Source organism: Heterodontus francisci, chromosome 1, assembly GCF_036365525.1.
Source record: "Heterodontus francisci isolate sHetFra1 chromosome 1, sHetFra1.hap1, whole genome shotgun sequence".
Lineage (NCBI taxonomy): Eukaryota > Metazoa > Chordata > Chondrichthyes > Heterodontiformes > Heterodontidae > Heterodontus > Heterodontus francisci.
Genome location: NC_090371.1, coordinates 283,897,015 through 283,913,230, shown reverse-complemented (window position 1 = coordinate 283,913,230; position 16,216 = coordinate 283,897,015). Strand labels below are relative to the sequence as shown.

Sequence of the window (16,216 nt, the reverse complement as noted above, 5' to 3'; positions counted from 1 at the left end):
CTGGGAGAGACTCGGGAATGTACCTGCAAATAGTTTAATGTGTAGTGTGACAGTTGAAGAATAAAACTGAGCGTAATAAATCTCTTATTAAGGGATTCACCAAATTCTGTTTGTGGAACTGGCCGTCGGGATAATGTAACAATGGAAACTGGAGTGTTGGCAGCTTTTTTTGTCTGAATTTATTGAAACTTTTTTTAAAAAGTGGTTTAAAAAATTGAACTTTCAAAACTACTTTTTTTCCTGGAACATTGCTATTTTACACTGGCTTTCCAAAGACATTGAGTTAAATGTTCCAGACTGTCGCGGATTCTAGAAGCTGGCAACAGGAGGGCAAGTTTCTAACCAGGAAAGATGCACAACTTGAGGCTGAGTTATTGTTTATAGAGTGGAGTGAACACCTAAAGCAGACTGTGTAGGAAGGTAATGAAGGTAGAATTGTATGGAAAAGTTATGGGAGAATGAGATAAGATCTTTAATAGAGGTCTTTGGGCGGTGGAAGCAGATTCAATAGTAACTTTCAAAAGGGAATTGGATAAATACTGGAAGGGGAAAAATTTACAGAGAGAGGAGTGGGATTAATTGGATAGTTCTTCCAAAAAGCCGGCATCAGCTCAATGGGCTGAATGGCCTCCTCTGTGCTGTCAGATTCTATGATTTGAGGGAATGAGCTATTGAGAAATTTTCAACACTGGCCAGATGGACTGCAGAGTGTTTCGCAGTCCTATATTTTCTTATATTCCTAAATGATACTGTTACACAAGTAAACACACCAATTTACTGCATGGATAATAACTGAGGAGAAGAAATTGCATTTATATAACATCTTTCACATCCCGAAGATGCCCCAAAGGGCTTTACAGCCAATGAATTAATCTGAATTACAGCCAATGCTGTTATTTAGGCAAAACACAGCAGCCATTTTGTGCATTGTAAGATCCCACAAACAGCAAATTAGATTAATGACAAATCAATCTGGTTTTGCTGCTGGCAGTTGATGGGCAAATGTTAGCTTGGAACGTTAGCGTTTTCAAATAGTGCCATGGGATCCCTTAACCTCCACCTGCATAGGCAAACAGGGGCCTCGGTTTACCCAGTGGACAGCACCCTCAGAAATGCAGTACTCCCTCAGTCCTGCACTGGAGTGAATACTTAGATGATGAGCTGGAGGAGAGCTTGAACTCATGTCCTCTTGACTCCGTGATAGTGTCACTTTACACTCTGAACCAAACTGAAACAAAAGAATATTCTCATAACATTCAACCTGGAGATACATGAGAGTGATGGAAACATTTGACAGGCATTCCATCATCAAGTGATTGCATTGTTTAAACAAAGAATCCACTGTGAGTATACAGAAAGAGAAATACACAGCTTTGAGCACAAATGAAATTGCAGTTAATCTGGCCAATGTAATATGTGTGAACAACTGCCAAAAGCAACAAGAACTGCCCAGTCATGAATGTGAAATAGAATATATACCTCAGCGAGATGGAACTAAGGGGGGGTATATGGAGTTAGGTCGCAGGTTAGCCATTGAATGAGGGAATGGGCTAGAGGGGCTGAATGGCCTGTTCCTATGCTCCATCTTTCCAGAACAATTATGCAGTTGTTTTCAGGAACATTGGAACAGGAGGAGACCATTCAGCCCCTCTAGCCTGTTCCACTATTCAGTTAGATCACAGTGGACACGGACATCACCTACATTTATTGCACTCTGTTCCAGATCCCTTTATACCCTTACCCAACAAAGATCGATTAATCTCAGTCTTAAAATTTTCAATTGATCCCCAGCATCCCAGATTTTTGGGGATGACACTTTGCCTGTCACACTGCTGTCTGTTACACTGCTGCCTGTCTCACTCCTGCGTGTCACACTCCTGCGTGTCACACTCCTGCCTGTCACACTCCTGCCTGTCACACTCCTACCTGTCACTGCTGCCTGTCACACTCCTGCCTGTCACGTTCCTGCCTGTCGCGCTCCTGCCTGTCACACTGCTGCCTGTCACGCTCCTGCCTGTCACACTCCTGCCTGTCACACGCCCCACTTGACTTCATTGTGGGAGAACATGGGATAACGAGTATAATCCAGTGATTAGGTCTCCTTATTTCCTCAATTTGAAGTCTAATGAATTACTATTTTCTGGTTTGTTCAGTTAATGTGTTGAGGAAAAGTGGAATTTCTCCAGTCTAGTTGGATTGTTGGGTTAAGTACAAAAATTTAATCTCCATTGTTTACTAATGCACTTGAAACATCAAATAGTTCAGACTGGAACCACATCTAGAAAGAAAGACTTACATTTCTGTAGCACCTTTCATTACCTCAGGAAGTCCCAAAGTGTTTTACAGCCAATGAAGTCGTTTTGAAGTGTAGTCACTGTTGTATTTTAGGAAACACAACAGCCAATTTGTACACAGCATGATCCCACAAACAGCACTGTGATCATGATCAGATCGTTGTTTTTGTGATGTTGGTTGAGCGATAAATATTGGCCAGGAGACCGGGAAGAGATCCCCTGCTCTTCTTCGAAATAGTGCCAGGAGTTCTTTTACCTGAGAGGGCAGACAGGGCCTCAGTTTAACATCTCATGTGAAAGACAGCCCCTTCAGCAGTGCAGCACTCCCTCAGTATTGCACTGGGAGTGTCAGCTTGGATTATGGGCCCAAGTGCTAGCAGGTCCGTCTAGACTGTTAGACACGGTCCTGTTAACGGTACTTGTCTGAGTAGGAGAATGTTGAATTGCAACTGATTGTCTGAAAGCAATTTCCACAAGTGGTTAATTGTTAATGTGGGAGCTCATCATCACTTCTTCCAATTTGTTCTGAACGATTGATTTACTCTTCCTCTGTGTCATATATCCTGCTGACAAACATAACCATCAGCTTTAGATTAATGGAGTTGTCATTCCCACTGAAAAGAGTTTAGATTGAGAGGCTCCTTTGGGAATTATTCAGGGTACGTGTGTCAAATGGTTGTGCACCATTAAAGCATAGGCCTTGCTTTCAACGATATAACCTTTTGTACTGACCTGCAAGAAAAGTGCGCAGAATGTGTGACTGGGCGTTGAGTTTCAAGGTGTCAATGTCTGTAATTCCACCAAACTATTTATAACAATAACTCAGATGTCTATTCTGGGAGGTCTTTCTGATCCACTGACTGACTGGAACATATTTCAACACAGACATCGTGGCCACATGAGGACAGTTCACCATGGTAATTGTGACTTTTTTCAAAAGAATTACTTTTTCATTCATTGTGGCAAATTGCAGTTTCTTTGAAATTTGAACCTAAATTCTAAAGTTCTTCTACGTTGAAATATCCTAAATCTCTAAAATCATTCATTTGCCTCAAATTTCCATTTCTCATCCTTGTGTTCAAATCTCTCCATGGCCTCGTCTCTCCTTATCTCTGTAACCACCTCCAGTGCCTACAACCCTCCAAGATCTCTGCTCTCCTCTAATTCTGGCCTCTTGAACACTTCTGCTTTCATCACCCCACCACTGGCGGCCGTATCTCCAGCTCCGAAACTCCCTCCCTCAACCTCTCCGCCTCTCTCTGCTCCTTTTAAACGCTCTTTAAAACCTAGCTCTTTGACCAAGCTTTTAATCACCTGTCCTAATATCTTCTGATGTGGCTCGGTATGAAATTTGATCTATTACAGCTTCTGTGGATTGCTCTGGGACACATTACCATGATAAAGGCATTGTATAAATACAATTGTAATGTGAAATTAAGACATATTTTGCTCTTTCAGCAGAGTATGGACAGTTCTTGTGCAATGATCTTATGTAATCATTTTTGATTTTCTGGTGATTATTCAGCAGCCAGTTGTGATAGTTAATGTTACTCGACACCTTGTTATTTGATGTCTCTAAATGGTAAAGTAATCTTCCATTACACTGCATAGAATTACATTGAATTTCCAGCACAGAAACAGACCATTTGGCCCATCTGATCTATGCTGGTGTTTATGCTCCACATGAGACGACTCCTATCCTACTTCATTTCACCCAATCAGCATATACTTCAATTCCTTTCTCCCTCAAGTATTCATCTAACTTCCCGCTGTGCCTCAGTTAGTAGCACTCTGATCTCTGAGCCACAAGGGCCAGGTTCAAGTCCTACCCCAGGACTCCAGCACAACAATCTGACAAACCCGTGCAGTAGTGAGGGTGATACTGTCTTTTGGATGAGACATTAAACCAAGTACCCATCTTTCCTCTCGGGATTTAAAAGAACCCATGGCACTATTTTGAAGAAGAGCAGGGGAGTTCTCCCCGGTGTCCCGGGCAATATTTATCCCTCAACTAACATCACAAAAAGAAAAACCGGTCATTATCACATTTCTGTTGTGGGATCTTGCTATTTACAAATTGGCTGCTGTGTTTCCGACATTACAACAGTGACGACACCTCAAAAGAACTTCATTGGCTAGAAAGTGCTTCAAGACTTTCAGTGGTCATGAAAGGTGCTATATAAATGCAAGTCTTTTTTTTTTCCTTTTTAACTGTATCTATACTATTCACCTCAACCACTCCCTGTGGTAGTGAGTTCCACATTCTCACCACACTCTGGATAAAGAGGTTTCTCCTGAATTCCCGATTGGGTTTATTACTGACTGTCTTATATTTATGGCCTCTGGTTCTGGTTTCTCCAACAAGTGGAAATATCTTCTCTACGTCTACCCTATCAAACCCTTTCATAATTTTCAAGACCTCTATCAGGTCACCCCTCAGTCTTCTCTTTTCTAGAGAAAGGAGCCCCAGCCTGCTCAATCTTTCCCGAGGGTTATAACCTTTCAGCTTTGGAGTCATCCTCGTAAATCTTTTTTGCACCTTCTGCAGTGATTTTTTTTATTCTTTCACGGCAAGGCCAGCATTTATTGCCCATCCCTAAATGCCCTTGAGAAGGTGGTGGTGAGCCTCCTTTTGTAATATGCTGCTTTACAAGTTTAACATCTCTGTTTTCTAATTCTAACCCTGTAGAAATGAGCTGCAGGGCTTGGTTTGCATTCTTAGCTCCTTTATTGTATTATAGGAAAAGCTAGAATACATTTAAAAAAAAGTCACTTTTCATGCTAATGCTCATTTGCTTCCAGTCCACAGGTTGATGTTAACGGATATGGAAAAGTATGAACACTTGGGTCTTGTGGGAGAAGGGAGCTATGGAATGGTAATAAAATGCAGGAACAAAGAAAATGGAAGAATTGTTGCCATCAAGAAATTCCTGGAGGACGACGATGACAAAATGGTGAAAAAAATTGCCATGAGGGAAATTAGGTTATTAAAGGTAAGCTATTCCTTGCTGCTCGGAAGGTGTCTGATTCCAACCAACAGCTACCCGATAGCAATAAAGATCAAAATAAAAGCAAAATACTGCGGATGCTGGAAATCTGAAACAAAAACAAGAAATGCTGGATTCACTCAGCAGGTCTGGCAGCATCTGTGGAAAGAGAAGCAGAGTTAACGTTTCGGGTCAGTGACCCTTCTTCAATAAAGATCAACCTTCCAGAGATTTACAAAGGCAGAGTGAGTCTCTACAGGCTGCCAGAGTCTGTATCCACTAGCCCACACTCTCAGATAATGACAAATCATCCAGTAAGTTGAGGGGATTAAGAGGGACGCTATGAGTTATGAATTGCCAGAACCTGCTGGCCCATTTACATTGCTCGGCCATTTGCTCCACCCTGAGCTTCCCCGTTATTATTAATAAACTTGCTCTCCGTCCAATGCCTAGGATTTGAGGAAACACTGAAGAAGATTATTCATTAACCTGCTAGGAAGCACGGATACTTAACCCAGCACTACATTACCAAGGAATTGAGAGAAAAAGTTAACATCAAATCATCATGGTTTCAAAAGAAAATAGATCATTATTTTCTTATTAAGAACATAAGGGGCATGGAATGGGAACAGGTCACCTGACAAAGAGTTACAAAATATTCACAGCACAGAAACAGGACATTCAGCTCAGCAGGTCTGTCCTGGTGTTTATCCACGAGAGCATCCTCCCACCCTACTTCATCTCACCCCATCCACATCTCCTTCTAGTCCTTTCTCCCTCATGTATTTATCTAGTTTCCCCTTAAATGTATCTATACTATTCACCTCAAAGCAAAGATATAATTTAGCTGAAAGCAAATCTCAAATTACTGCAATATTGAGCAATCAAATCGAACACTTAAAGGGAAGCTGGATAAACATGAGAGGGAGAAAGGAATATAAGGATATGTTGATAGAGTGAGATGAAGAGGGGGTGGGGGGAGGCTCACGTGGAGAATAAACACCAGCAGGGACCAGTTGGGCTGAATGGCCTGCTTCTGTGCTGTTAGTACAATGTAATTCTATGTATATGATAGAGAATTCTACAGGGGGATGGCTAACACCTAATGTAAACCCCACTCCAGGATCTGAGCACATCATCTAGGCTGAGGTTACAGTGCAGTACCAAGGAATTACTGCACTGTCAGAGGGGCAGTACTGAGGGAGTGCTGCACTGTCAGAGGGGCAGTACTGAGGGAGCGCTGCACTGTCGGAGGGTCATTACTGTTGGAACGCTGCACTGTCAGAGGGTCAGTACTGAGAGTGCTGCACTGTCGGAGGTTCAGTACTGAGGGAGTGCTGCACTATCTGAGGGTCAGTAGTGAGGCAGTACTGCACTGTTGGAGGGTCAGTACTGAGGGAGCGCAGCACTGTCGGAGGGTCAGTACTGAGAGTGCTGCACTGTCGGAGGTTCAGTACTGAGGGAGTGCTGCACTATCTGAGGGTCAGTAGTGAGGCAGTACTGCACTGTTGGAGGGTCAGTACTGAGGGAGCGCAGCACTGTCAGAGGGGCAGTACTGAGGGAGTGCTGCACTGTCAGAGGGGCAGTACTGAGGGAGCGCTGCACTGTCGGAGGGTCATTACTGTTGGAACGCTGCACTGTCAGAGGGTCAGTACTGAGAGTGCTGCACTGTCGGAGGTTCAGTACCGAGGGAGTGCTGCACTATCAGAGGGGCAGTAGTGAGGCAGTACTGCACTGTTGGAGGGTCAGTACTGAGGGAGCGCAGCACTGTCGGAGGGTCAGTACTGAGAGTGCTGCACTGTCGGAGGTTCAGTACTGAGGGAGTGCTGCACTATCTGAGGGTCAGTAGTGAGGCAGTACTGCACTGTTGGAGGGTCAGTACTGAGGGAGCGCAGCACTGTCAGAGGGGCAGTACTGAGGGAGTGCTGCACTGTCAGAGGGGCAGTACTGAGGGAGCGCTGCACTGTCGGAGGGTCATTACTGTTGGAACGCTGCACTGTCAGAGGGTCAGTACTGAGAGTGCTGCACTGTCGGAGGTTCAGTACCGAGGGAGTGCTGCACTATCAGAGGGGCAGTACTGAGGGAGCGCTGAACTGTCGGAGGGTCATTACTGTTGGAACGCTGCACTGTCAGAGGGTCAGTACTGAGAGTGCTGCACTGTCGGAGGTTCAGTACTGAGGGAGTGCTGCACTATCTGAGGGTCAGTAGTGAGGCAGTACTGCACTGTTGGAGGGTCAGTACTGAGGGAGCGCAGCACTGTCGGAGGGTCAGTACTGAGAGTGCTGCACTGTCGGAGGTTCAGTACTGAGGGAGTGCTGCACTATCTGAGGGTCAGTAGTGAGGCAGTACTGCACTGTTGGAGGGTCAGTACTGAGGGAGCGCAGCACTGTCAGAGGGGCAGTACTGAGGGAGTGCTGCACTGTCAGAGGGGCAGTACTGAGGGAGCGCTGCACTGTCGGAGGATCATTACTGTTGGAACGCTGCACTGTCAGAGGGTCAGTACTGAGAGTGCTGCACTGTCGGAGGTTCAGTACCGAGGGAGTGCTGCACTATCAGAGGGGCAGTACTGAGGGAGCGCTGAACTGTCGGAGGGTCATTACTGTTGGAACGCTGCACTGTCAGAGGGTCAGTACTGAGAGTGCTGCACTGTCGGAGGTTCAGTACTGAGGGAGTGCTGCACTATCTGAGGGTCAGTAGTGAGGCAGTACTGCACTGTTGGAGGGTCAGTACTGAGGGAGCGCAGCACTGTCGGAGGGTCAGTACTGAGGGAGTGCAGCACTGTCGGAAGGTCAGTACTGAGGGAGCACTGCACTGTCAGAGGGTCAGTACTGAGGGAGTGCAGCACTGTCGGAGGGTCAGTACTGAGGGAGTGCAGCACTGTCGGAGGGTCAGTACTGAGGGAGCACTGCACTGTCAGAGGGTCAGTACTGAGAGAGCACTGAACTGTCGGAGGGTCAATACTGAGGCCATACTGCACTGTCGGAGGGTCATTACTGAGGGAGTGCTGCACTGTCGGAGGGTCATTACAGAGGGAGTGCTGCACTGTCTGAGGGTCAGTACTGAGGGAGTGCAGCACTGTCGGAGAGTCAGTACTGAGGGAGCACTGCACTGTCAGAGGGTCAGTACTGAGGGAGTGCAGCACTGTCGGAGGGTCAGTACTGAGGGAGCACTGCACTGTCAGAGGGTCAGTACTGAGAGAGCACTGAACTGTCGGAGGGTCAGTACTGAGGCCGTACTGGACTGTCGGAGGGTCAGTACTGAGGCCGTACTGGACTGTCGGAGGGTCAGTACTGAGGCCGTACTGCACTGTCGGAGGGTCAGTACTGAGGGAGTGCTGCGCTATCTGAGGGTCAGTACTGAGGGAGTGCAGCACTGTCGGAGGGTCAGTACTGAGGGAGTGCTGCACTGTTGGAGGGTCAGTACTGAGGGAGTGCAGCACTGTCGAAGGGTCAGTACTGAGGGATTGCAGCACTGTTGGAGGGTCAGTACTGAGGGAGCACTGCACTGTTGGAGGGTCAGTACTGAGGGAGCACTGAACTGTCGGAGGGTCAATACTGAGGCCGTACTGCACTGTCGGAGGGTCAGTACTGAGGCCGTACTGCACTGTCGGAGGGTCAGTACTGAGGCCGTACTGCACTGTCGGAGGGTCAGTACTGAGGCCGTACTGCACTGTCGGAGGGTCAGTACTGAGGCCGTACTGCACTGTCGGAGGGTCAGTACTGAGGCCGTACTGCACTGTCGGAGGGTCAATACTGAGGTCGTACTGCACTGTCGGAGAGTCAATGCTGAGGCCGTACTGCACTGTCGGAGGGTCAATACTGAGGTCGTACTGCACTGTCGGAGGGTCAGTACTGAGGCCGTACTGCACTGTCGGAGGGTCAGTACTGAGGTCGTACTGCACTGTCGGAGGGTCAGTACTGAGGTCGTACTGCACTGTTGGAGAGTCAATGCTGAGGCCGTACTGCACTGTCGGAGGGTCAGTACTGAGGCCGTACTGCACTGTCGGAGGGTCAATACTGAGGTCGTACTGCACTGTCGGAGAGTCAATGCTGAGGCCGTACTGCACTGTCGGAGGGTCAGTACTGAGGTCGTACTGCACTGTTGGAGAATCAATGCTGAGGCCGTACTGCACTGTCGGAGGGTCAGTACTGAGGTCGTACTGCACTGTCGGAGGGTCAATACTGAGGCCGTACTGCACTGTCGGAGGGTCAATACTGAGGCCGTAATGCACTGTCGGAGGGTCAATACTGAGGCCGTACTGCACTGTGGGAGGGTCAGTACTGAGGCCGTACTGCACTGTCGGAGGGTCAGTACTGAGGCCGTAATGCACTGTCGGAGGGTCAATACTGAGGCCGTACTGCACTGTGGGAGGGTCAGTACTGAGGGAGCACTACACTGTGGGAGGTGCTGTTAGATGAGATATTAAACCAAGGCCCGACCTCTCTGCTCTGGTGAGTGAATGGCACTGTTTGAGGAAAAGTTGGGTGTTAGTTATCCCAGCCATTTAGCCAACATTCCTCCCTCCAACAGCACACCTATTGGCCAAAATTCATTTACTCTTTCTGGAACATTGTTGTGTGCAAGGTATCTGCTACTTTCTCCAAATTAAATTCAAAACTAGAAGGAAATTCTTGCGGATGTAAGAACGCTGTGTATAAATGCAAAACATTATTATAACACAAAATATTAATAAGTAATATGAGAGGAGATTACAAGGGTGTAATCTAGTTGCAGTTGAGGTGATGGTCTAATTTAAGGAGATTGTTCACCCAGTCATATGATCCAGACACGGAGCAGGTATATCAGATGTTAAACTCTCTTCCGCAATATTAACTTGATGTGTTCTATGCAGAGGTTTCTTTTAAGAAGGAAAAGGTGTATTTTCTTACTGCTCTAGGCTCTGTTCCCTGAGCATAGTTATGAGGAGCAAACAGGTTATCATAATGACTGACGTAAAGGATTATTTTCCTGACCATCTGGTTTTTATTCTTGAAATTTAAATGATTCTTCAGAAACAGGCACTGAGATAATCAGAGATGGCCCCAGTTAATGATATTTATCTAAGATTCACATGGCAGTGATATTTAAGCAACTCTTTTCTGAATTGTGTGGGTAAATGAGACAAAATCCCTAATGCACTTGTTGGAGTTGTTGGTGAAAAGGTTACACGGGTTTATAAAAGTGTAACTGTTATGCTCTCTGTTTCTGAGTATTGGAGAACACAGCCTATTATTCTATAATTACTATTAGCAATGAACCTGTCAGCATCACTGACAGAGGTAGACAGGATATGCAAAGTTGATAAGGAACATTATACTAACACAAAAGCACAGTACTGTGGATGCTGGAAAACTGAAACAAAAACAGAAAATGCTGGCAATACTCAGCAGGTCTGGTAGCATCTGCGGAGAGAGAAATAGAGTTAACGTTTCAGGTCAATGACCTTTCATCAGAACATCAGCCACAGTAAATCAGGAAAATGTGTAACTAATGTTCGCTGTGACTCGGTGGGTAGCACTTCCTCCTCTGAGTTAGAGGGTTGTGGATTCAAAGACTACCCCAGGACTTGAGCCCATAATCCTGGCTGATATTCCTGGTGCAGTACTGAGGGAGTGCTGCACAGTCAGAGGTGCTGTCTTTTGGATGAGACATTAAACCGAGGCCCTGTCTTCCCTCTCGGGTGGATGTAAAAGATCCTATGGCACTGTTTTGAAGAAGAGCAGGGGGGGAGTTCTGCCCCATATCCTGGGGCCAATATTGATCCCTCAAACAGTATTACAAAAAACACATTATCTGGTCATTACCACATTGCTGTTTGTGGGATCTTGCTGTGCACAAATTGGCTGCTACATTTCCTACATTTAAACTGTGACTACACTACAAAAAGTACTTCATTGGCTGTAAAGAGCTTTGAGATATCCAGTGGTCATGAAAGGTGCTATATAAATGCAAGTCTTTCTTTTCTTGGAGGGGGACCTGGCAGTGGTGATGTTCCCCCGATGCTGTTGCTGTTGGCCTTCTCATTGGTAGATGTCGAGGCAAACTTAGTGAGTTGCCGCAGTCCATTCTGTAGATGGTACATAGTACAGTCACGGTGCGCCAATGCTGGAGGGAGTGGAAACTGAGGCTAGTAACAGGTGTGCCAATTGAGTTAGTGTTTCTGTAGCTGCATCAGTCCAGGAGAGCAGTGTCTCTGCTGTCGTTCTCCTGATCTGAGCCTTGTGAATAGTGGAGAGGCTTTGATCAAACTTTACCCAGGCTCTGCCTTGCCTTTACACAGTGTTGATTTGCCTGGTCCAGTTACAAGAACACAAGTATTAGGAGCAGGAGTAGGCCATTCGCTCCCTCGAACCCACTCTGCCATTTGATAAGATCATGTCTGATCTGATTGTGGCCTCAACTCCACTTTCCTGCCTGTCCCCCATTACCCTTGACTGCCTTGTCAATCAAAAATCTATCCAACTCAGCCTTGAATATATTCAATGACCCAGCCTCCACTGCTCTCTGGGGAAGAGAATTCCACAGACTAACGACCCTCTGAGAGAAAAAAATTCTCCTCATCTGTCTTAAATGGGAGAACCCCAATTTTTAAACTGTCCCTCCTAGTTCTAGACTCCCTCATAAGGGGAAACATCCTCTCAGCATCCACCCTGTCAAGCGCCCTCAGGACCTTATATGTTTCAATAAGATCACCTCTCATTCTTCTAAACTCCAATGAGTATAGGCCCAACCTGTTCAACCCTTCTTCATAAGATAACCCCTTCATCCCAGGAATCAGTTGAGTGAACCTCCTTCTAATGCAATTATATCCTTAAGTAAGGAGACCAAAACTGTACGCAATGTTCCAGATGTGGTCTCACCAACGCCCTGTACAACTGTAGCAACACTTCCCTACCTTTATACTCAATTCCCCTTGCAATAAATGCCATCAATCCATTTGCCTTCCTAATCACTTGTTATACCCACAGACCAACGTTTTGTGAAACGTATTAACGGCCTGCTCGGGTCAGGGAAAAAACCCCCACCCGAACACGACAAAACCACATTGGACCCGAGCCCAAGTCCTTCCATTTTTCCCTCACCCGATCTGACCCCAACCCGAGCAAAGTGCACTCTCTGTACTTACCACTTTTGGAAGGAAGCTGCATCATGAGCACGATGACGTCATACAGATGCTCACTCGCTCACTGCGCAGATTCAGAGTTTCCCTCCTTGACGTCCCGGACTCCCAACTCAGGTAGGCTTTTCAACTTTTGGCACTTACTAAACTCAACTTCCCTTTTCCTCCCAGCAGAGTAAACGTTAATACTGTATGTGTCCGACCCAGACCCAGAAGAGCGACCCGACCCGAACCCGAACCCGACACGTGTCGTCGGGGTCCCGTCGGGTTCGGGTCGGGTAGCCGGTCTTTAATTCATGTAGAAGGACACCCAGATCCCTCTGTACCGCAGAATTCTGCAGTCTCTCTCCATTCAAATAATATTCTGCTTTTCTATTCTTCCTGCCAAAATGGACAAGTTCACATTTTCCCACATTAAACCCCACTTGCCAAAGTTTTGCCCACTCACTTAACCTATCGAAATCCCTTTGTAGACTCTTTATGTCCTCTTACCAGCTTACTTTCCTGTATATCGGCCAGGACGTGCAGGCTGTAGACTCGCTGTGATCTTCTGCCCGGCGGCTAATTTAAGCAGCCTGGTCAACCCCCACCCCCCCACCGCAACCAATCACATGGAGGGGGCGGGCTGTTCGATGCTGGCAATGGTGTCAGCTGCCTGTGCGCTGGCGCTGGTGCCATTTTTAAAGGGCAATCAGCCCTGCCGGCATATTTAAATTTTTAAAGAAATATCCCCCACAAAATTTATCAAGTAAAATTGTAACACTCCTTTCCCACCCACCATTAAGTATTTGCCCTCCCCCCACCCCCCCAAGCACTTACCTTTGAAATCTGACATTCTCCACCTCCAGACTGTACAAAGTTTAAAGTTCACCCAGGCCCAGATGAGATGTATCCCAGGCTGTTATGTGAGGCAAGGGAGGAGATAGCAGGGGCTCTGACACAAGTTTTCAGATCCTCTCTGGCCACAGGAGAGGTACCAGAGGACTGGAGGACAGTGAATGTGGTACCAGTATTCAAGAAGGGTGGCAGGGATAAACCAGGTAATTACAGGCCGGTGAGTCTAACATCAGTGGATAGGAAACTATTGGAAAAAATTCTGAGGGACAGGATTAATCTCCACTTGGAGAGGCAGGGAATAATCAAGGATAGTCAGCATGGCTTTGTCAGGGGGAGATCGTGTCTAACCAATTTGATTGAATTTTTCAAGGAGGTGTCTAAATGTGTAGATGAGGGTAAAGCAGTTGATGTAGTCTACATGGACTTCAGTAAGGCTTTTGATAAGGTCCCGCATGGGAGATTGGTTAAGAAGGTAAGAGCCCATGGGATCCAGGGCAATTTGGCAAATTGGATCCAAAATTGGCTTAGTGGCAGGAAACAGAGGGTAATGGTCGAGGGTTGTTTTTTGATTGGAAGCCTGTGACCAGTGGTGTACTGCAGGGATCAGTGCTGGGACCCTTGCTGTTTGTCGTGTACATTAATGATTTAGACGAGAATATAGGAGGTATGGTCAGTAAGTTCGCAGATGGCACGAAAATTGGTGGTGTCATAAATAGTGAAGAGGAAAGCCTTCGATTACAGGATGATATAGATGGGTTGGTAAGATGGGCGGAGCTGTGGCAAATGGAATTTAATCCTGAGAAGTATGAGGTGATGCATTTTGGGAGGACTAACAAGGCTAGGGAATATACAATGGATGGTAGGACCCGAGGAAGTACAGAGGGTCAGAGGGACCTTGGTGTACTTGTCCATAGATCACTAAAGGCAGCAGCACAGGTAGATAAGGAGGTTAGGAAGGCATATGGGATACTTGCCTTTATTAGCCGAGGCACAGAATATAAGAGCAGGGAGGTTATGATGGAGCTGTATAAAATGCTAGGCCACAGCTGGGGTACTGTGTACAGTTCTGGTCACCACACTATCGGAAGGATGTGATTGCACTGGAGAGGGTGCAGAGGAGGTTCACCAGGATGTTGCCTGGGCTGGAGCATTTCAGCTATGAAGAGAGACTGAAAAGGCTAGGGTTGTTTTCCTTGGAACAGAGAAGGCTGAGGGGGGACCCGAGTGAGGTATACAACATTATGAGGGACATAGATAGGGTAGATAGGAAGAAACTTTTTCCCTTAGCAGAGGGGTCAATTACCAGGGGGCATAGATTTAAGGTAAGGGACAGAAGGTTTAGAGGGGATTTGAGGAAGAAATTTTTTCAATTAGAGGGTGGTTGGAATCTGGAACGCACTGCGTGAAGAGGTGGTAGAGGCAGGAACCCTCACAACATTTAAGAAGTATTTAGATGAGCACTTGAAAGGCCATAGCATACAAGGTTACGGGCCATGTGCTGGAAAATGGGATTAGAATAGATAGGTGCTTGAAGACCGGCACAGACACGATGGCCGAAGGACCTGTTGCTGTACTGTATAACTCTATGACTCTATTAAGATCGTGGCGGGCCCGGTAGATTGCAGGTAAATGTATTTAAATGTATTCATTTCATTGATTTAAATACTGAAATGCAGGTTCCGTCGCCCAGCAGTGGGGTGTCACCACGGCATCGGGCTCTGTAGTGGTCCTCTGCCGGAACCATCTTTTGCACCGCCCCCACCCGCCCCAACATCACGGAGCCCAGCATCACGGGCTTGGTAAAATCCAACTTATCTTTGTATCATCAGCAAATTTAGCTACCATGCATTCAGTCCCTTCATCCAAGTCATTGATATAGATCGTACATAGATGAGGCCCCAGCACTGATCCCTGTGGCATTTCACTTGTTACAGTTTGCCAACCCGAAAATGAACCATTTATCCCTACTCTCTGCTTCCTGTTAGCTAACCAATCCTCTATCCCTGCTAATATGTTACCCCCTACACCATGAGCTCTTATTTTGTGTCGTAACTTTTGACGTAGCACCTTATCAAATGCCTTTTGGAAATCCAAGTACACCAGTTAAGCTACTGATCAGTAATGACCTACAAGATGTTGCTAGTAGGGGACTTGGTGATTGTGCTGCCATTGAAGACCGTCAGGAGGAGTGACTGGGTCTTTTCTTGTTGGAGATGGCCATTGCCTCACATGGCGTGAATACCACTTGTCAGCTCAAGTCTGGATGTTGTCCAAGCCCTGCTGCAGGCTGGGATGGGCAGCTTCAATATCAGAGAAGCTGTGACTGGAGCTGAACACTGAGCAATCGCTAGTTAACAGCCCCACCCACTCCCAACTTTACGACAGAGGTAAAGTCATTGGTAAATCCACTGTAAATGGTTGATCCATGGATGCTATCCTGAGGAACTCCCGGGGCTGCAGTGATTGTTGCCCATTAACCATGGCCATTTTCCTGTGTGTCCGCTATGACTCCAGCCACTGTAGAATTTTCCCTTTGACCCCATTGTCTTCAGTTTGTTGTCAGAATCACCAGCTCCTTTCCTATTGGTGAATGGCTTTTAAGTTTTCCAACTCTGGTTGGACATATTCCTGAAGGTTTCATCACATGACTTCCTGCCTCCAAATGTCCCGCCCTCACGCTCCTACCATTGGTCGCCCAACATCTCCATCATCTCGGTACTCTGCCTTCCCTCAGCCAATCAGAAAACAAATAGTCTTCATTAGCTAATTGGATGTGTCATGCAGGCCCCCACCTGCCAAGAATGAGGCATATTAATTTTGTCATATGAACATTGATTTTCAAATTGCTGGGAAGAAGAGGCCTGTTACAAGGGCTGCCAGACACTTAGCTGAAAACCATTTGCATGCTAACAGACAGTGCTTGTGGAGACAAAAGGACCATTCCCTGACACATTCAACCCACAATGGATTTTGATCAC

General features: G+C 46.5%; 1 protein-coding gene across 10 annotated transcripts in view; it reads left to right on the top strand.

Moving 5' to 3' along the window:
- Window positions 1-16,216, top strand: part of LOC137377298 (cyclin-dependent kinase-like 2) — a 70,070-nt gene that overhangs the window by 444 nt on the left and 53,410 nt on the right. For all 10 annotated transcript variants that reach the window (XR_010976394.1, XR_010976393.1, XM_068046901.1 and 7 more), the window contains exon 2: window positions 5,097-5,287. Coding sequence is in view for 8 of the 10 variants with exons in the window: in XM_068046901.1 (XP_067903002.1) it covers window positions 5,108-5,287 (180 nt within the window). In the remaining 2 variants the exon portion in view is untranslated. The remainder of the gene's footprint in view (window positions 1-5,096; window positions 5,288-16,216) is intronic.